The sequence below is a fragment of the Antechinus flavipes genome, chromosome 4 (assembly GCF_016432865.1).
Source record: "Antechinus flavipes isolate AdamAnt ecotype Samford, QLD, Australia chromosome 4, AdamAnt_v2, whole genome shotgun sequence".
Classification (NCBI taxonomy): Eukaryota; Metazoa; Chordata; class Mammalia; order Dasyuromorphia; family Dasyuridae; genus Antechinus; species Antechinus flavipes.
Window position 1 is genome coordinate 478310647 of NC_067401.1, and position 20577 is coordinate 478331223.

A 20577-nucleotide genomic window follows, 5' to 3' on the forward strand; every position below is an offset into this window, starting at 1 on the left:
TGTCCATTATCTAGAGCCCAGGTAGACATGCTGTCATGAAATTAGCATATAATACTAATGAACTTTTTGGGCAACCAAATTTTGACATCATTTTCCATAATCCCTCACAACTGGCAGTATCAAAGTCACAGGACAATGTATTTCCTTTGCCTTCACAGAGCAAGGATAGTAGATGGGATCCAGTCTTGGGAAGAACTTAAATGCCAGTTTTCAGATTTGGTATTCTTTCCTAGTGGTAGGAGAAAGCCAACAAAGCTTCTTGAACAAGAAGGCAACTTGTATAAAGCTTAAGAATATCTCTTTAGCAGCCATGGTTTGGGAGGCTATTGAAGAAGTCTAAGGGATGGGTCCTAAGGACATAGAACACTGGTTACTTGTGAGTGCAGAGAAAGGGTTGGTTCATATATAGGACTGCTTGCCATCTAGGGGAGGGGGTGGAGGGAGGGAGGGGAAAAATCGGAACAGAAACAAGTGCAAGGGATAATGTTGTAAAAAAATAAAGTTATTATAAAATAAAATAAAATATTAAAAAAAAAGAGAAAGGGTTGGTTCTGTGAGACTACTTATCAACTTACTGGCTATGGAGGATGAGGGATTAAAATGAGACAAAGATGGCTATTTGTGTGGATAAGTTCTGCAATAATAGCTTTTTTATTTGCTTGCACTGTGGCTCAGTTCAAGAGCTTCTTATCAAGGGCTAATATTGTTCTTCACACTTAGCCAACTCAAGAACTCGGGCTGGGTGGCCAGAAGGATGAATTCCCTGAGTGCTGAGCCCGATTCTTCCACCAGAAACATTCACATAAACCATCCCCAGGTGCTTAGTCACAGACATTAGTCTTCCCCAAATTTTCACTCTTTCCCCACTCTTTTTCCCTTTGTGTTGCCCTTGCTATCTCTGGTTGGGATCCATCATTGCTCCAATAAGTGCCCCCATTGTCAAAACCCCATAAGTGATTCATTCTCCAGAGACTTCACTCTTTAAGCAAGGGCCTCCAAAGTACAAGTTAACAATAGTGATAGCTAGCACTTAGGTAGTGCCTTAAGATTTGCAAAGTTCTTATTTATGGGGTAAATTTTATGGGAGAAATGGGGAGAAATATACACACATATGTATGCACAGCATTGTATTTGTGCACATGCATCTCTATATGTATTATAATATATACATATATATATACCTGTCCATATTTTGAAGTATATGTTTTGCAATGGAATGGTGTCTTTGAAATACCATTTGCTCTCCCTTCTGTTGCTAGAGTTCTAAGAAAGGTCTCAGAGGCAACAGAATAAAATTATATTGACTATAGCCTTTCTCTACCCCACAGGTGCTCCTCCCTTCCTTGGATGCTCCTCCCTTCTAGCTTGTGTTATACCTGTCTCCCTGGAGTGTGGCTCGGGAGGAGATTGGCCCAGTGCCCAAACCTGGAGTATAAGGGGGAGAGGCTGCTCAGGCAGCAATACAGTGGTCAGAGCAGAGCTTCCCACACCACCCATGGTACTCTCGTGGCTAGCCTCAGGGCTCCCCGTAAGCCTCTCCAGGCTCTGGTTATGGTCAGCTGCTCTGGTCCTGGCCCTGGGCATTCTCCAGCTGACCCGGCTGCTGGCCAGGAGGCAGAAACTGCTCCGAGCCCTGGACAGCTTCCCGGGGCCACCCACTCACTGGCTCCTGGGGCATGCCAACGAGGTAGGGCTGGGATTCTTAGAGGGAGAGGGAGGGGAAGAAAAAGAGAGTTTGAGCATGAAGAAGAAAAAGGACCAAAAAATTGGTGGTTTTCTACTTCTACTCACACATTGTTCTTTGTTCTAACTCAGGCAGAGAGAGGAAATGAGAGGGAGAAAAAATAAGAGGAAAAGGGGGAGAGAGAGGGAGAGAGATGAGAGGGGGAAAGAAGAGGCAGAGGAAGAGGGAGGGAAAGAATATTGCAGGTTCCTTACTCACTGGATCTTAGTTTATGTCAAGGAAACAGAGGGTATGGGAGGGGAAAGAATAATCCTGAGCAAGATCTAGAAAAAAGAAGAGGGGGGGAAAAGAGAGAGAAAGGAGAAGAAATAAAGGAGAGAGGGAGGCAAAGGAGGTAAGAGTGTATTTTAACCCAATCTTCCCTTCCCTGAGAACAACTTCATTCCATTTCTTCTCTCTGTCTTTCTTTTTGCCTTCCTCCCACAATCTATAAAGCAGAAGTCAAGATCTACCTTCCCTAGAAAATCTTCCTTCGTAAGAGATTTAAGGGAGTGAGGGGACGTTGGCTGGCTACTAGGTCAACATCCTCCTTGTACAGACTAGGAAGTTCAAAAAGTAAGTGATGTGTCCAAAGGTACATGGGTGGTAAGTAGCAGAGCTGGGATTAGAAAACCTGGTCCTTTGATCCCAAATCCCATTTCTTTTCTATGACACCTAACAGATTTTTCCTTCCAACTCCGATAAATCCTTTATTTGTTTTTTTTTTTTAATTATAGCTTTTTTATTGACAGAACATATGCATGGGTAATTTTTCAACATTGATTCTTGCAAACACTTCTATTCCAACTTTTCCCTTCCTTCCCTCCACCTCCTCTCTTAGATGGCAGGCAGTCTCATACATGTTAAATATGTTGAAGTATATCTTAAATACAATATATGTGTCCATATTTGTACAGTTCTCTTGTTGCACAAGAAAAATCGAAATCCTTTATTTGTTATTACTCAGCCAGGGCATTCCATTTGCAGATGCTTTTTAGTGATTTCAGCTGTGTCCAATTCTTCATGGGGTTTTCTTGGCAGAGACAGTGGAGTGTGTTGCCATTTCCTTCTCCAGCTCATTTTACAAACAGGCAAACAGGATTAAGAGACTTGCCTAGAGTGACACAGCTAGTAAATAATAGACTGGATTTGAACTCAGATTTTCCTGATTCTAGGCCCAGCCTTCTATATTCTATATCACTTAGCTGGATTCAATTTACACTTGATTAATTTTTATGTGTTTGCTGCTTAATGTTAGGGACTAGTCTTCTCTGTCTCTGTGGAACACAGACTATGAATTATCTGAGCCCGATTCTTCCTCCATAAACTGGAGCCCTACCTCAAAAACCCAGAAATTTGCAATTTGCAAGGTCATGATATTATGGTAGAAATTTTTCTTGGAAAGGGAAAATGAAAAGAAATCATTGGATGAATCTCCTGTGTAAACCCTATACTCGCTCTCCTCCCAGTTGTACTGAGGTACCTAACAGTCTTGTCTTTACCCCTTGTTCTCTGCAGAGGACCAAACATGATGAGGAATTAGTCTCTCTTTCTGGCTTTTGTTTGATGTAATAAAGTGAAGATTGAATTTGGAGTGAAAGAGCTGGATTTAAATTTGAGTTCTGAAACTTTGTGAGGAAGAGAAAAAAAAAAAAGAGATGATTCTGTGGGTTATAACTGGGTGGCCAGAAGAATGGTGACACTTTTATCAGAAATAAGAAAGTTAGGAAGATGGGTTGGGAGGGCAGGGATAATGAACAAATTCTAGTTTGTATATGTTGAGTTTGAACGGTCTACAGGACATTCTGACTGCAATGTCCAATGGTCAGTTGGAAGCATGAGACTCTGGCCCTTCAGAGAAGAGAGTATCCATTAATGCGTGTTTATTTAGTACCTACTATGTGCCCTACATTTTGCTAAGTTCTGGGTTATGAAAATGTCTATGCAGTTGGAAATCATCTGAGTGAGATGATAATTGTACCTATGGAATCTAAGAAAATCACCCAGAAAACTACTGGTGATGAGATCATGAGCTGTTTGTCTGTTGTTACCTGCTTGGGTTTGAAACATCCATCCCTTTTTTGCAGCTTCTTATCCAGGCATCTAATAAGTCTCCTGGCTTCTAGGATACCTTTTCTCCTTATATCACTCAATTTCCCTATGTCATACAAGTCCTTGTGCTGGTATCATTCTGAAAAGCCAGAAGTAAGGAGGAAGAGTGAGGAAGAGAAGGAGAAAAGTGGAACTGAAAAAGATGGGAGGGAGTTGAAGGGAATATACTGAGATTGAGTTGTCAGTGGCCATCTATGTGGAGAAGTCTAATAGACAGCTAGGGATTTAAGACATCAGGGAGCTCAAATGTAGATTCTGTCTTGAAATGACAATTGAAATTATGGGAATGAATAAAATTATGGGAATGAATAAGACTTAAAAATAAGAGAAAAGGGGCGGCTAGGTGGTGCAGTGGATAGAGCACCAGCCCTGAATTCAGGAGGACCTGAGTTCAAATCTGGTCTCAAACACTTAACAATTCCTGGCTGTGTGACCCTGGGAAGTCACTTAACCCCAATTGCCTCAACAAAAAAGAGAGAGGGAGAAAGAGGGAGATGGGGAGAAGAAGTGAGGGGGACAGGGGGAGAGGGAGATGTGAAGATATTGAAGGAAATAGAGATTAAGTGACTTGCCAAGAGTCACACAGCTAGTGAGTATTTGAGGCGGGATTTAAAACTTGAGTCTGACTCCAGATCTAGAGATTATCCACACCACATCTAACTTCCTCATCTGGTTAAATCTGGGCTATGACACTCACTAGTCATGTAACCCTGAGGAAATAGCTTTATTCTTCTGAATTTGTTCTCATGTAAAGGAATAGTTGTAAAGAACTTGGCAACCCTTATAATTAATTATAATTAATATATTATAACAATAGTAATTGTTATATTAATATTAGCATATTAATAATAATATAATTAAGATTTATGAAACACCTTCTAAATCACATTTTGTTGGACTCTCACAACAGCCCTGGGAGACAGAGGCTAGCAGGAGTATTAATCTGATTTTACATTGGAGGAAAATGAGACTCAGAAATGTTGTGTCGTGTCCATGTTGACACAGTCAGTCAGTATCTTCCTGACTCTGGGCCCAGTTCATCTTCTACCATGTCATGCTATTTCTTAGAAAATCAGGCTTAGTGATGGGGTCATTATCCTCCTTACTCATCTACAGGGAGGAAAGCTTTAGCATGCTAAAGGGATATGAATTATCAGCAGCAGCAGCAGCAGCAGAAGTCATCATCATCATCATAGAAGGAGGAAGAGCAGAAAGAGGAGGAGAAGAAAGAGGAGCAGGAGAGAAGGAGGAGAAGAAGAGGGAGGAGGAGCAGGAGGAATGGTGGTAGTAGTAGAATTCAAGTGTACTGTGTATTTAGCCTTGAATTAAATCCACCGAGGCTGACTCAGCAGCTTCCACAATCTGGGCACTCCCAGCAAGTTCTCTCTGGTTTAGTTTCCCCTTCATAGGTTGGATTGCCTCTAATACATTGTGGTGGAGTTGTGAGCCAATCCATCTATTCTGGAGAGCAATCTAGAACTCTGCCCAAAAGGTTATCAAATCATGCACATCCTTTGATCCATCAGTGTCTCTACTGGGCTTATGTCCCAAAGAAATCTCAAAGGAGGGAAAGGGACCCATATGTGCAAAAACATTTGTGGCAGCCCTTTTTGTAGTGGCAAGAAACTGGAGACTGAGTGGATGCCCATCAATTGGAGAATGGCTGAATAAATTGTGGTATATGAATGTTATGGAATATTATTGTTTGGTAAGAAACAACCAGTAGGATGATTTCAGAAAGGCCTGGAGAGACTGACAGGAACTGATGCTGAGGGAAGTGAGCAGGACCAGGAGATCATTCGGCAACAGCAAGATTGTATGATAATCAGTTCTGGTGGACGTGGCTCTGGTGATTCAGGCCAGTTCCAATAGACTTGTGATGGAGAGAGCCATCTGCACCCAGAGAGAGACTGAGGACTGAGTGTGGGTCACAACACAGTATTTTCACTTTTTTTGTTGTGGTTTGCTTGTTTTTGTTTTCTTCCCCTTTTTGCTTTGATTTTTCTTGTGCAGTGTGATAAATGTGAAAATATGTATAGAAGAATTGTACATGTTTAACCTATATTGGATTGCTTGCTGTCTAAGGAAGAAGGTGGGGGAAAGGAGTGAAAAAATTTGGAACAAAAGATTTTGCAAGGGTGAATGTTGAAAACCATTTTTGCTGTTATTTAAAAAACCCCATAAATCGGGTCATCCTATACTCTAATGAAAGGGAGAAAAAATAGGAGCTCTTTCCCCAGGGAGAGACCTCACCCAAACTGGATCCCATTTATGCCTTAGACAGAAATTGGGCTTCCCAGTTGGGTAGCGTCCTGCCCAGATGTCTTAAGCAGAATGCCTAAAAAAAACCCCTGCAACTCCCTAAGCTAGTCTTTTTGACAGAGAAAGGAATATTGCAAATTATTGTTAGTAATCAAATGGGATGACATTAAAATTAATTTTTTTCAGAGTGGTTGCCAGGGAAGAGAATTTTTGTCAGGAAAGTCACAGAGATTATGACTTTAATTAATTAATTAATAAGTTAATTGATGGAAACATCCTTTCTAGAAATTACAATGTTGTCTTAATATTTCCAGAAATAGAGAGGGAAAGTGTATTGGGAATGGGTGAAAGGAGAAGAATGAGAGTACAGTGTGTTAAAATGAACTAGATATGGAAGACTGTAGGCCCCAAATGGGGGCCTACAGACATAACATTAATATTTTCTAGTTTGTTTTTCTACATTTGGAACCATTCTTATGGATTGCCTCAGCTCTTTGGAATGGGCCATGAACTACTTGGTTCATGCTCCAGAAGATGGGATCAGAGGAATAGGGAGAAGGTGTAGGTGTCCAACTTGAGACTCAATGTCAGGAAAAGCCTGGGACAGAATGGGCTACATCAGGAGGTGGTGACTTTCCCTTCATTGGGGGCTTTAGAGCAGAGGCCGGGTAGCCATCTTTCCATATGTTATAAAGAAGACTATTGGTCAGGTTTAGATTAATCTAGATGCCTCTTGAAGTTCCTGTAGAATGAGGGAGTTGAGTGACTAGCCTTTTATGTCCCATTCATCTCTGATCCTCTGTCACTCTGAGTCTTGCTCAGATTGAGGGGAGACTTCAAGGTCTCTTCCTTCTTTCTCCTTTCCTGTGGAGCCCAAACCAGAGTTAGAATTTCTTGATGGCTCAATGAAGTCAATGACTGAGAGAAGGTCTGACTTCATGGCTTATCAGCTTCCCATGGGGTGACTGGCAAGAAGTAATGAGAGGTAACCAGCGTTGGTCTCAAGGATCCCTTGGCTGGAGTGGGGGCCAGACGTAAGACTCAAGGGATGACTCCTCAGCCTCCAGAGCCCACTTCACTCCAGCCCTACCAGCCTCAAAAGCTGGAAAGTCAGCAGCTGCATCCCCCAGCCTTTGGCTTGGGCTGGACCTCAAGTCAGGAAGATGGAGCTTCAAGTTCCACACCTACCATGGGGCCCTGGGGAAGTGAGTTCACCTGGTTTGGCCTGGATTTTCTTACTTTGAAAATGGAAATAATCCCTATAGCATCTCCCTCACGGGATCAGACGGTGTCCAGAGTGTGGGCTCCTTGGTACCAGGCTCAGGGATCAACCTTTGTCCAAAGTTAGGCCTTGGCTTGGGATTAAGCTTGGGGAACAATCTTTGTCCAGAATTAGGGTTCAGCTGAGCACCAGAGTTGGGGCTCAATCTCTATTCTGAGTTAGGAGTCAACCTGCATCCTTGATTTTGTAACTCACCAATTAGCTACTCTAATCCCTCACTTAATACTGGAAAAATCCTGGGGTGGGGAAGAGTTTGAATGAAGGATTCCCTCCCTTTTCCCAAGATCTTCTAAAGGGAAGTGGGGGAGACACAGTAAAACCTCTCCAAACTAGAAATACAGGTTTCTAGCCACACAGGAAAGCGGATTCCCCTAGAACTGAGAGGGATATGTGAATACATCACCTTTCCTCCTCCCCTCTCTTGATACACATTTGAAGCTTTCTGGGACCTTTTTCAAAATGATTAAACCTCCCCCCTTTCCTCCATCATTATCTTTCCCTAATCAAGGAGTAGCTTCCTTTGTACTGCCTCTAGGAAGAGCCCCCTTTATCCCTATGTTACTCCAACCTCCACGGGCTGATTTTCTCTGAATTCTTCTAAGGCTCCCTCTGAAAAAAGCATATTCATCTGATTCCTGAGACCCTCTCTGGTCTAGGTTTTCCTGTGACCTGATCTTCCCTGTCCTCGTAACTTCAAGATCTCTGAAAGATCTAGGTTTTCTCTGCTTCTGGGGAAATCTCAGAGGACAGGACCTGATAGTGCTCTTCTCCTCTCTCAAGGAGACTTACATCCAATCTAACAAATTCTGTTCTGTGAAGAAGGAAAATAGCTCTCCCATAGCTCTCTATCCTATCTGGATAATCCTGTATCATCACAAGACTTGATCAGGGAAGAAGGAAAAAATCTGGGAATGTCCAGTGGAAAGGACATGCCAGATTTCTTCCAGATCTCTTCAGATTTGTGATTCTATGAATTCTCAACCAGGTCAAGCTGAAGCACTGTCCAGATCCCAGACTGAGCCCAGGCTCTGACTCCCAAAAGACAAACCCTGACCCTGATTGCATCTGAAGAGACTTTCTCCTCATCCCTCCCTTCTCACCCAAGCAGTGACATCCCAGCCAGAATCCTCCAGTTTATCTTCGGGAGGCCTGAGCTACTTTGTGCCAGCAATCTTGGCAACTCAACACAAAAGCTTAACCCACTGCTTTCTCACTGGCCCATCTTGTACCTGCCTTGATCAAAAACCTAAGAGTTTTTTGCATTTGTTGGTGTTGTTTCCATCCTGGGTCCTGAAAAACAGGGATTTCTGAGCCGCTGATGGGGACACTTGAAAGCTCGTGGAGCTTCTCCCCAGGTTTTCCTGGCACTGCTCTCATTCGATTCTCCTCCAAACTTGTCCCTCCAGTCCTTCTGGCTCTCCTTGGCTGGTTCTTTTGTGCAAGTTCCACTCCAAATCAAGGTTGTCCCCTAAGTTTCTGTCCCGGGACCTCTTCTCCTCTCCCAGCTTATGTAATCTTAACCTGGCTCTTCATCTCCAGGTTTCTATCATCAATAGATGGATGGAGATCTTAAACTGTTTGTTACCAGGGGCAGAATTAGGAACAAAGGGGAATGTTCCAGAGGCAGCTAAGTGATGACACTGAGCAGAGTACTGGACCTAGCAGTGAGGATATAATCTTGAAACACTTACAAACCAAGTCACTTAACCACTTAGCCTCTGTTACTTACTTTCTGTCTGCCTCAGTTTCCTGAACTGGAAAATCAGAATTATAACAACACCCACCTCCCAGAGCTTTAAAAGAGGTAATAATTATAAAGTATTTTGCATTGTATCTGGCACACAGAAGGTGCTGCATAAATGCTATTCCATCATCCTCCCTTTCTCATCATCTGGTTTAAGTTTGATGTCAGGAAAATCTTCTTAGCAAATTGAGTTATCTGAAAGTTGGAGAGGCTGACCAAGAGATGTTAGAGTCTCCCTCCTTGGGGTCTCCAAGCAGAGGCTGGACAACCACTTGATGGGTGTATCATACTTAACAGTAGCTATTCTGCTTCCCTACACATATTCCCTGCCCTGAATGCCAGAAGTGCCAATTTCTTTATAAATAGATAATATTTATATATTTCAGGGGAGACCGAAACTGTGCTCACGCCCAACACTGTGATCTTTGCCAGACACTGAGGTTCCCTCTGGCTTCCTGACTATTCCTGCCTCTGATTCCACATTGATTCGTAGACGGGCTTGTGAATCCTTGGTTCTCCAAGGGTCCCTCACTCCCACACAAACTGCCCACATCCAACCCCGACCTTTCTCCCCAAAACCTTGAGGCCTGAGCCCTCTCAGCCCAGAGACCATGGCAACCTTATACCAAAGCTGGCACCGGCTTCTTTGAGGCCCTGGGAGACTCTCCTCCACCTTGTGCTTGCTTTGATCAAACACATGAAAGCCACAGAAGGGCTTAAAGGAATATTTCAGCAAACACAAAACCTAAGACAAAAAAAAATCCTTACTCTTCTGAGCTTAGGTAACAGGGAAACAGAATTTCCCACCCTCCATGTCTTATTTCTCCTCTCAGCTTTCTTAAAACATCTTATTCTAAAGCTAGATCATCCCTCCCCTCAGCCCGCGCTGATAGCCTGGGAAAAGGTCAGCTCCAACACTTCCTCCTTCTTCCTGCTCTGGCTAACAACAGGTTGTCATAATAATTGTCCTTTCTTCTTCTCCTTCCCAAACTTGGATTGACAACCTGCAACTTGGCAGGAGGGAATGCCAGAAAAAGCTCATGGTCAAAAGGTCTCCGAATCTCAGAGATTATTACCATCCCATACTCCCATTTCTAGCTCCAATGAACAGCACCACGACAATGGGACAGCCATTTATTCTCTCCGTCCTCAGTTTCTTCACCTAAAAATAGGGAAAATAATCTTTGTATTATTCTTGAGGATTTTTATTGGTAAAGTCTCTGGAATCCCTTAACCATAAGAGAAACTGAAGGTAAGGTTTTTTTTTTTTTTCTTAATGAAGGTCAGACAAAGTCCTAACACGCCTACATTTGAGAGGCTTAATCCTGGACCATGAATGAGACCTAATCCCAGTAATAGGCTGAGTCCTGCCCCCAGCCCTTGTCTGAGCCTAGATTCTAGCCCCAGCCTGAGCCGAGAGCCCCTGGCATGTGCTACATCTCCAGTTAGGGTTAGAATAGTATTATCTGACTTAAGGGTATGTGCAGTCGTTGCTCAATCTCTTTGGCAGGGCCTGCCAGAAAGAAACTGCTCCCTGCTTCATGGGCTGCCCAGAGGTTCTCCATCACGTTGCTCCCCTTGGATTCCTGACTTTCCTCACGTGAATAAAATCCTTCTCAGTGATCCCTTCACCTCTTCTGGAGACCCTCAATGATACCTCACCCACACTTTGACTTCTTGCTCTTTTCCTTATTCCACGGAGCATTAGACCACAGAAAGCTCTGTCTGTTAAACTGTTCTCGACTCTTTGCGACCCCATTCGGTGTTTTCTTGGCAAAGATATTGGAATAGATTGCCATTTTCTTCTCCAGCTCATTTGACAGATGAGGAAACTGAGGCAAAAAGGGGTAAATAACTTGCCTAGAGTGACCACTCCCTCGGTATCCATGGTAGTAGTTTAGCAAATTTTAGAAATAGCTTTGTATTAAATCAGCCTTTTAGGGCATTTAGGACTCATGATTGCTATAGGCTTAATACCTCTTCAGGTGGCCGAGACCAGAACAAGAGCATCCTTGAGGCTGCTCTCATAGACCCCAAAACCAGGCCAGTGACACGTATGTATTTGTGATCTGTCTGTTCTCTGGAGAGAACTGGTTATAGGGCCTGTCCTACCCTGTGCTTCTACTGCTTTGATGGTCAAATTGACAATTTCTGTCAAATTAAAGGATTGACTTTTTTTACTTGGGTCAGTGGGTTACTTTGCATGGAAACCTGAGCAAAGGTATCTAGAGTGCTGATAATGCATTTGTGAGTAAAGAACTAGGGAGCAGAGGCAGCTAAGGACAGTTGACCTCTCTGAAAGTAAAACCCTCCCCAGGAGGAAAGAAACCCAGCCTTGTGGGTGCCTTAAATAGAGGTTTGGACCAGCCTCTGTGAGCATGTTGGTAAAAATAAGACTTTTCATATTTATGCTCAGTGTTCAGCACAGTAGGTGCTTAATAAATGTTAATTGATTGCTTGATGGGAAGAATGGAGAGAATGACATGCAGCTGTGAGGAACCAGCTGAGATGAAATAAAAAATGTGCCTGCTATTTCAAGTGCTAAAGTTCTTAGGAAATCACTAAAGGCATATTTTTTTAGTTGGGTCAGAGATCAGAGAGGGCTCCACAGAGGTGGCCCCTGAACTGAAATTTGAAGTTTAGGTCCCCATAGGGTCAGGTGAGGAAAGAGTATATTCTGTACAAAATCCTGTTCTGCAAACTCCTTACCTTGTTTGTTGCGGGCCTGGTCCCCAAATGAGCACCTTCTCTGCTTCTGGCAGAAAAAGGGAGAGTGCCAGAAAATATACTCAGAGGCTTGGCATTCTCCATCGATACTCCACTGTGCCACGCATGGAATGAAATTTGGCTCCCGAATTGTTTGTTTTTCTTCCCCACCTTTAGCCCATGTGGTCTAAATCAGGGTTTCTTACACTTTTTTCCACTCCCTTTTTGCCCAAGAAACTTTTATGTGAGTCTGGATTTATAAGTATATAAATCAAGCTTTACTGATAATAAATCATAATTTCATAACACTCCACATTCAGTTATGAGACTTCATATGAGGGCACGACCCAGTTTAAGAAGCTAGATTCTAAAGTATAATCCTTAACAACACTTTTTTTTTTCTGTTTACTTCTCCTTTAATCCTTGCCCGAATGTTCTTTACCACATTTCTCCCCTTGCATTCCTGAATTTACTCACATGAATAAAATCCAAATTATCACCCACTCTTTCTTTTTTAAAATATCTCTTCTGCTTTCTTTTGAAGAAAGTTAATATATGCACAGAGTAGGTAAATGACATAGACGCCTTTTCCTGTTTTCAAATCTGGTTTCAGACACTTAATAGTTGAGTAAATCACTTAACTCTTTGCCTCAGTTTCCTCATTTGTAAAATGAGCTGGAGAAGGAAATGGCAAACCCCTCCAATATCTTTGCCAACAAGATCCCTAATTGGGTTGGAAAGAGTCAGACATGACTAAAATGGTGGAATAGCAACAAACAACAATACGTGACGGCCATATTCCAATGGTATCGCCCCATCCTACACATCTCAGTGATAAATGAGAAGTCACACGAACCTTTTGCATTGCTACTTCACTCAGTGGGATTATACTTTTTGTGCATTTCTACAGAGCCGTGGAAGATCATGGGTTTGGGTGGCGGCTTTTTTTCTTGGGAGAGTATGCTCTGACCGCCTCAATCTTCCTTCTTTTAGTCTTCTTTCTTGCTCTCTACGGTATCGTTTGACATATAATTAGGGGTGCCTTTTGTCCTTCCCTCTTTAGTTTGGATCACATTACCAAATCCGAGCAAATCTTTTCTTTGTCCGTGTTAGTCACACTTCTTCCATGTCTAAAGAGTCGAGTCCCTGGTTCAAAAATCCACATACTGTCCCTACGTTGCACTTTTTTATGCTGGTTCTCACTTCCAATTTGCTTCTCTTTAACAATAGCAATAAAAACCCCACCCATTCCCCTGGGGTCTGGAGTTTGATGCTCCAGTTATTTATTCATACTCCTTAGAATGTTTTTTATGATAGGATTACTTGTACTTGTGTGAATAATCATCAGTAAATGACTCACGATTTTAAGATTTGAAAGCCCTGGATGTGGTTCATTATGCCTTTGATGCCCTGAGAACTGGGAGGAAAGCAGACCTTTCATACGGTGGGGTGAGAGTGACAAGTAAACCCCCTCGCATCCTCAGGGGAGTCCTCACTGTCCTGGTCAGCTCTTCTTCCTCTGACCATCTGAGGATGCCCTTGCTCCTGGTGGCTCCTGGGACCCACGTTGTTCCTCTGGGCCACAGAACAAGAGAGTCTAAGAGACAGAAGGCGTTTGGGTCTGGCCACTGCCCATGCCAAGGGCCTCTAAAAAACTCCCAGCCTTTGAGTGAGAAAGCTCAGGGCTTCATGGAACAAGAGGTGCTATTGAGGGGAGGTTCTAAAATGACAAGAACAGCAGCAGCAGCAATGAAACCTTGCATCCAATAGGTACTCTCCGGTCCTGGAGCACTTGACTTGAATAATCTCATTTTATCCTCACAAAAGTCTTGCACCATTACATACTTCCAGGATCCATATTTCACAAATGGGGAGATAGAGCTTCTTTTAGTCATGTGAGTAGCTCAGGATAAGACCAGAATCAGGGTTCAATGTGGGACCGGATTCCAGGCTCAAGCTATGGACTGTGAAATAGAGCAAAACTGTCTAGCCTGGAGAGGATGGAATGGAGAATTCTGGCCTCCTTTGAATCTGCTCTTATCACTGAATGTACCAGCTCTGACTCCCTCTTAGAACTCCCCTCTAGCAGTCCCTAATCCTGGTATCTCAGCTACAAATGGCTTCCTTGGACTAACTTTCAAAGCTCTACTTAGCCACTGATTGTCATATCTGCTTTCCCATCATTCCTTCTCACTCCAGGGGTATGGAAAGTAGGAAATTCTTCGTCTAAGAGCCTTCACATCCTTCTGTTCTAGATCCATTCTAGATCACTGCTGTATCCTTGCCCTCTTTGCTCCCACCAAACCAGATTTCTTTCTGCCTCTTTCCATGGCCAGTCCATTCCTGCTCCTGCCACATATTTTCTTGGTTCCTCTTACCTGGGAGACCCTTCTTTGTCTTGTTCATCTCTTTTAAAATCAAAACCCCTCTCCTCCAGTATGGTCTAGTGCTCAGCTTGTTAAACTTTGGGTCATGTCTTAAAATTGGGGTCTTGTAACTAAATGTGGCAGTTGCAAAAATGATATTTTATTATCATTAAATTTTGATTTGCATACCTATATTTTATATACCTATTTTATAAATCTATATACCCAAGATCATGTAAAAATTTTTCAGGCTAAAAGGGGTTGTGGGTAGAAAAAGTTTAAGAAACCTTGTTCTAGTGGAGAATGCACCGGAAATGATGTCAGGAGGAGCTGGGTTAAGATTCTCACCCTATATATGAATTTTATAGAATATTATTGTTTTATAAGAAATGATCAACAGGATGATTTTAGAGAGGTCTGGAGAGACTGACATGAACTGATGCTGAGTGAAGTGAGTAGAATCAAGAGAATATTGTACACAACAACAACAAGATCATGCAATGATCTTGTAGCAGCTTTTTTTTGTAATAGCAAAGAATTGGAAAACGAGTAGATGCCCATCAATTGGGGAATGTCTGAACAAGTTGTGGCATATGAAGGTAATGGAATATTATTGTTCTATAAAAAATGATGACCAAGCTGATTTTAGAAGGGCCTGGAAAGATTTACATGAATGGATGCTCAGTGAAACAAGTAGAGTAACATCAAAGATTGTGTAGTGATCAACTATAAAATACTTCTTCTCCCATGATCCAAGGCAATCCCAATAGAAAATGCCATCTGCATACAGAAAAAGAACTATAGAGACTGAATGTAAATCAACACGTTATGTTCATTTCTTTTTTCTGTTTTTAAAAATCTTTCCCATGTTTTTTAATTTTTGCTTTGATTTTGCTCTCTCAACATGATTAATAAAACAATGTGCATTAAAAATAAATAAATTTTCTGGAAAAAATTATGCAATGATCTATTCTGCTGAATGTGTTTCTTTTCAACAATGAGATGATTCAGGCTGGTTTCAATAGACTTGTGATAGTGAGAGCCTTTTGCACCCAGAGACTGTGGGAACTGAGTGTTGTTATTTGCTTGCTTTTTGTTTTCTCATTTTTTCCTTTTTGGATCTGATTTTTCTTGTGCAGTATGATAAATGTGGAAATATGTGTAGAAGAATTGCACATTCTTTAATCTATATTGGATTGCTTGCTGTCTATTGGAGAGAGTTGAGGGAAGAGAGGGAGGAAAATTTGGAACACAAGGTTTTGCAGGGGCGAATGCTGCAAACTATCTTTGCATATCTTTTGAGAATAAAAAACTATTATTAAAAAAATTGTTATCCTAGTAGTCAACTACCACCAGCTCCAGATATAAAAAAGACATTTTGGAGATATTGTTTCTAGATCCTATCTCACCCCTTCTTTCTTGACTTCAACTTCTAGCCCAGTTATCAACATACTCTACTCCTAACTTCCAAACTCTGAGCATACTTCAGCCTGATCTACACCCCTCAAAAAAGGGGGGGCAGCCAGGTGGGTGGCACAGTGGATCAAGCACCAGCCCTGAAGTCAGGAGGACCTGAATTCAAATATGATCTCAGACACTTAACACTTCCTAGCTGAGGGGCTCTGGGCAAGTCACTTAATCCCAATTGTCTCAGCAAAAAACAAAAAACAAAAAAACTGATCTTGTCACATCTCTGTCTTTGAACTAGGCCTTGAATCTAGCTTGCTCTAAGATTCTATGGTTCTGAATCCACCCTATTTCACTCTTTTTGTCTTCTCTCAAAAGCAAGCCAGTCCTGCTTCCCCCATTCAGCCCTAAAATTCAAGGAATATCAGGCCCAGAACAATATCTAAGAAAGTTTTATTTCTCTGCAATAAGACGAGGACAAGAAAATACTCCCCCACCTCATTTCTGTTCTCTCTTCCTTGTCTCTTCCCTCTTCTCTCCTTTCCTTTCTTTCTCAGATTTTCCTACTTACATTTGCTCTTTTGATTCTTAGCTTGCCTGTTCTCTGCTTAATATTCTTTCCCCTCACTCTTCCATCATCTTTCTTCTGTCTCCTTCCCCATCCTTTCTCCTTTTATTCTTCTCTTGCCTTTTTTTTTTACCTCCCAACTTCTCTCCCTCATATTTCCCTCCCTCCTTTTTTCCTATTGTTTCATATTCACCTCTTTCCCCTTTCTCATCACTTTTCCATCTTTCCTCCTTTATTTATCATCATGATTACTTAATATTAGGTGGAGCTGAAAGGACTGATGGTCTGACATCAGAGGGATGGGGAAGTTCCCCAAATCAATGGAATCCCTTCCTTCCTTCCTTCTCCAAAGCCCCACCATGACAGTCACTATTGACTTTTCTCCCATTCTTCTCCCCCTCAATCAGATAAAAGATGGAGGAGGTCTGGACAAGATCATGGCATGGGCCAACACTTACCCCTCCGCCCACCCTCTGTGGTTTGGGAAATTCATTGGATTTCTGAACATCTATGACCCTGACTACGCCAAGGCTGTGTATAGCCGAGGAGGTGAGCGAGCTACTGATCTCAGCCTCCTATCTGTGTGGGGGATCAGGTGGGGATGGGAGTGGGGGTGGGGGTAGAGAAAAGAATTGTTTCTTAAAGGTCAATAGGAACGCTTATGTAATAACTGGAGAGTGAAACTGGCAATCTGAGAGTTGGGGGAGTGGAGGAAAGGAGGAGGAGGTCTATGGGTAAGGCAGGACCTTGTCCTCTCTTTTGAGGTTAGACTCCTTGGGGCTCTAAACTGCTGGATTTTGGAGGGAATGGGAAGATGCTCCTCCTTGTTGGCAAAGCTCTGGCAACTCTGGAGATAGGAAGACCTGCCTAATCTCCCATCTTCCTTTTCCTTGCAGACCCGAAGGCCTGGGATGTGTATGGTTTCTTCTTACCATGGATTGGTAAGTGGAGACATGCATCCACCCATACCCACACATCCTCCGTGGGCTGATAGAGGGGCCCCTCCCTGCTCATCACAGAGCCAGGCTCACAGTCTCCTTCTAATACCTTCTTCAGTGTCACCCCCCCCACCTTTTTAGCACCCCTCCTTGATTAGATTCCTTGGGAACAGCTGAGGGGTCTCCATGTGCTCTCAGAGTGCTGGGGAGCCAGGTCCTGGGAGTCTTGGCCCAGGGCTGCCAAGGGTGGGTGGGGGGGTCTATGGGAAAGGGGACTAAGAAGAGCTTTTACTCTACCAAATTGGATACCTACCCACACCCTCCTCTGACAGGGAATGGGCTGTTGGTCCTGGACGGACCCAAGTGGTTCCAACACCGAAAACTGCTCACGCCTGCTTTCCACAACGAGGTGCTGAAGCCCTACGTGGGCCTGTTTGCGGAATCCACCCACGCCATGCTGGTAGGAGATCCTGTCCACTGTCCCCACACTGTTACTGCACCCTCATCCCCCCAGAATGGGCTGTGCTCAAATCCTAATGAGACCGTTAGGGAGAAATGGCCTCCTTCCTCCTGCCAGCCAGGTCGGGACTCTGCCCCCAGGCAGGTGCAGGGGAGAAGGGGGGGAGTCCCCGCCCTGAGCTTGGGCTCAACAGAAAACTGCTGGGAACGTGGGGACATTATCCCTGCTCGCCAGCAGAACTAACCGCACTAGCCACAAGAGGGAGCATCTGCTTTAGGCTCTGCCTGCAGTGGAGCCCATTTAATGGCCCAAGCTGGGAAGCTCTGGTCACTGGTTCTCTTAACTTCCCCCTCCCCTAGCTCCCCATTGGAGCCTTGGGTTTGAGGAAGGAAACTGCTGCTGCTGCTGCTCCATTGTGGGCCTCTCACCCCTTGCCTACACTTTCTCCTTGCATCTCTCTTCTTGGAGATCCCACACTCTCACTGTAGGAAGGACCCCCGAACTCCAGGGATGCTCTTGGGTAGCTTCCCTTGGGGAGGGGAGGGAATGGATTCTGTCCTGGTGGCTGCCCTCTCATTCCTGTGGCCAAGGGGAAGCTCACTGGCAACAGGGAGGAAGGAAAAGGCACCTGGGGTTTGATTGATATAGAGAGCCCCCCCAGAAGGAAAATTTCTCTGCCAATACAGATCAGCACGTCTCTGAAAGCTATAGTCTTTTATTTATTTATTTTTTTGCTAAGGCATTTGGGGTTAAGTGAGTTGCCCAGGGTCACACAGCCAGGAAACGTTAAATGTCTGAGGTCAGATTTGAGCTCAGGTCCTCCTGACTTCAGGGCTGGGGCTCCATTCTCTTGAAAGCTATTAAATGCTGGCCCAAGGTCACACAGCCAGGGGGTGTCAGAAGCAGGACTGGGACCCAGCTCTTCCTGACTCTGAACCCCTGCCCACTGGGCCACATTGCTTCACTGCCTTCTCCCAAATAACTCACCACTATGCAAAGAGCAGCAAGTGAGTCTGACCTGCTGCCCAGTATCTGTTTGTGCAGCTTTCTTGCTGAGCCTCAGTTTCTGTATCTGGAGAATAAAGTATATGGACCAGATGGTCTTGTCCAGTCCTTTAGGACTTGGAATTCCCACTGCTACCTCAGTGCCTAAAATGCACCGCTGGGCTAGGGGAGCGAGTGTGGGGCAGATGGCTCTGATGGAGAGCTGGCATCAAAGCCAGTGAGACTTGGATCCAGGTCACGTATATGAGACATGGTGGCTGTGATACTTCATTCAGTGCCCCAGCCTGCTCTCTAACACTGTAAGCTGCAGAAAAGCTACCACCTTGCTTTGGGAGAGGGAGCTTCTGCATCCATTGGTTCCCCATACTGAAGGAAACACAGTCGCGTTCCCTATCCCTATTCTCATAAACCACAGGCCAGACCCTCTCCCTTACCCCTCTTGTCCTAGGGCTTCGAGGAGGACCTCTGGTGCTCTCAGCCCTTGAACCCCCCGGATTAGCCTCCCACAAAGTCCTTTACATTTAGCACAGAGATCCTGATTATGGGGCTCAGCATAGGTCAGTGACTGAATCATATTCTTGGAGAAAACGGGCCTGGGGGAAAGGCATTAGTGACTTGGAAAGGGCCAAGGAAGGGGGTTGCCAGCTCATTGTGGGCCTGTGAGTCCAGCGCTAAAGAAAGAACCCTCCTCTCCCATCTCTGCCAGGACAAGTGGAAGGAGAAGGTTTCTGGGAATAAGTGTGTGGAGATCTTCAGTGACGTGGGCTTCATGGCTCTGGACACCCTGATGAAATGCATCTTTGGGAAGACAAGCAAAGGCCAAACGCAGAGGTCAGGGATGGGGCCGGGATATCCTGGGGAAGCTGGTCCGTAGTACATTACATGCAAAAACTCAGACAGACACAAACCTCCTGCAGGGATCCATCAGTGAGCCCTGGAGTGGTCTGGGGAGAGGTTCCGGGAGAGGTGGGACTCTGAGCGGGGTCTTCAGTATCGTCCTGGGCCCTTGTGGGGAGCTGGTCCCAAAGGGGAGGGGCCATTATCAGGTTCCCCAAACTCTCTGTCCCCACTTCTCCCTGGAACCTGCAGTGACACGGACTACTACCTGGCTATTGCTGATCTCACCCTGCTGATGCAAGAACGAATCTTCACCTTCCAGTACCATAATGATTTCCTCTACTGGCTCACACCCCATGGGCGGAACTTTCTGAGGGCCTGCAAGATTGCCCATGACCACACAGGTAAGCCCCAGCCTAGAATATTCCTTTCTTTCTCTTCCCCCTTCCATTTTCCACCCCACTTTCACAGAATCATTGCCACGGAAGCGGATCATTAGCCAGGGGTTCAGGGACACAGGCTGCAGTTTTTCTCTCCAACATGCAGAAAAACCATAAAACAAATCCTGACTGTGTCTCTTGTCTGTCCTCCCCTCAGATATTCTTGGTTTCTTCTCCAGATTCTCAGTGTATACCTAGTTTCCACTTTTACAATTGGCATTTGGGATTCAGGGGTGGGATTTTGCATTTGCCTCTATTATTATTTACAACCTTAGATCTCTCCACCTTTTATCACCTGCCAAGATCTTCTTAGATTATGTAATGCATAGTATTAAATGTAATATAAATATTCATGTGAATTTGACAATTCTCCATCTATGCCTTCATCTAAGTCATTGATAACACTATTAAAGAGCAGATGACCAGGCTCAGTTCAAGGGAGCACTTTGGAGACCTCCTTTCAGATGGGATGAATTCCTGACTGGATATTTGTTCCAATCATTCCATCCAGTAAATATCACTGTCTTCCAGAGCTCTTCACCTTATCCAAAAGGAGAGCAGATGAGATTTTGAAAAATACTTTGCTGAAAATCTAAGCGAACAAAATTTGCAGCGTTCTTCTGATTGGCCAGTCAAGGGACCAGGAAAAAAAGGAAATTAAGATCTCTTGAAACCTGACTGATTCTGGATGGTCACAACTTCCCTTTCTAAATGTTCACAAGCCGAC

At 44.0% G+C, this 20577-nt stretch overlaps 1 protein-coding gene across 1 annotated transcript in view; it reads left to right on the forward strand.

Annotated features, from left to right (window-relative positions):
* The first annotated feature begins 1485 nt into the window (after positions 1–1485).
* Positions 1486–20577, forward strand: part of LOC127563366 (cytochrome P450 4B1) — a 34696-nt gene continuing 15604 nt past the window's right edge. Inside the window, exons 1-6 of the mRNA XM_051999779.1 lie at positions 1486–1687; positions 16578–16719; positions 17067–17111; positions 17441–17568; positions 19280–19404; positions 19663–19814. Coding sequence (XP_051855739.1) covers positions 1496–1687; positions 16578–16719; positions 17067–17111; positions 17441–17568; positions 19280–19404; positions 19663–19814 — 784 coding nt within the window. The 5' untranslated portion in view covers positions 1486–1495. The remainder of the gene's footprint in view (positions 1688–16577; positions 16720–17066; positions 17112–17440; positions 17569–19279; positions 19405–19662; positions 19815–20577) is intronic.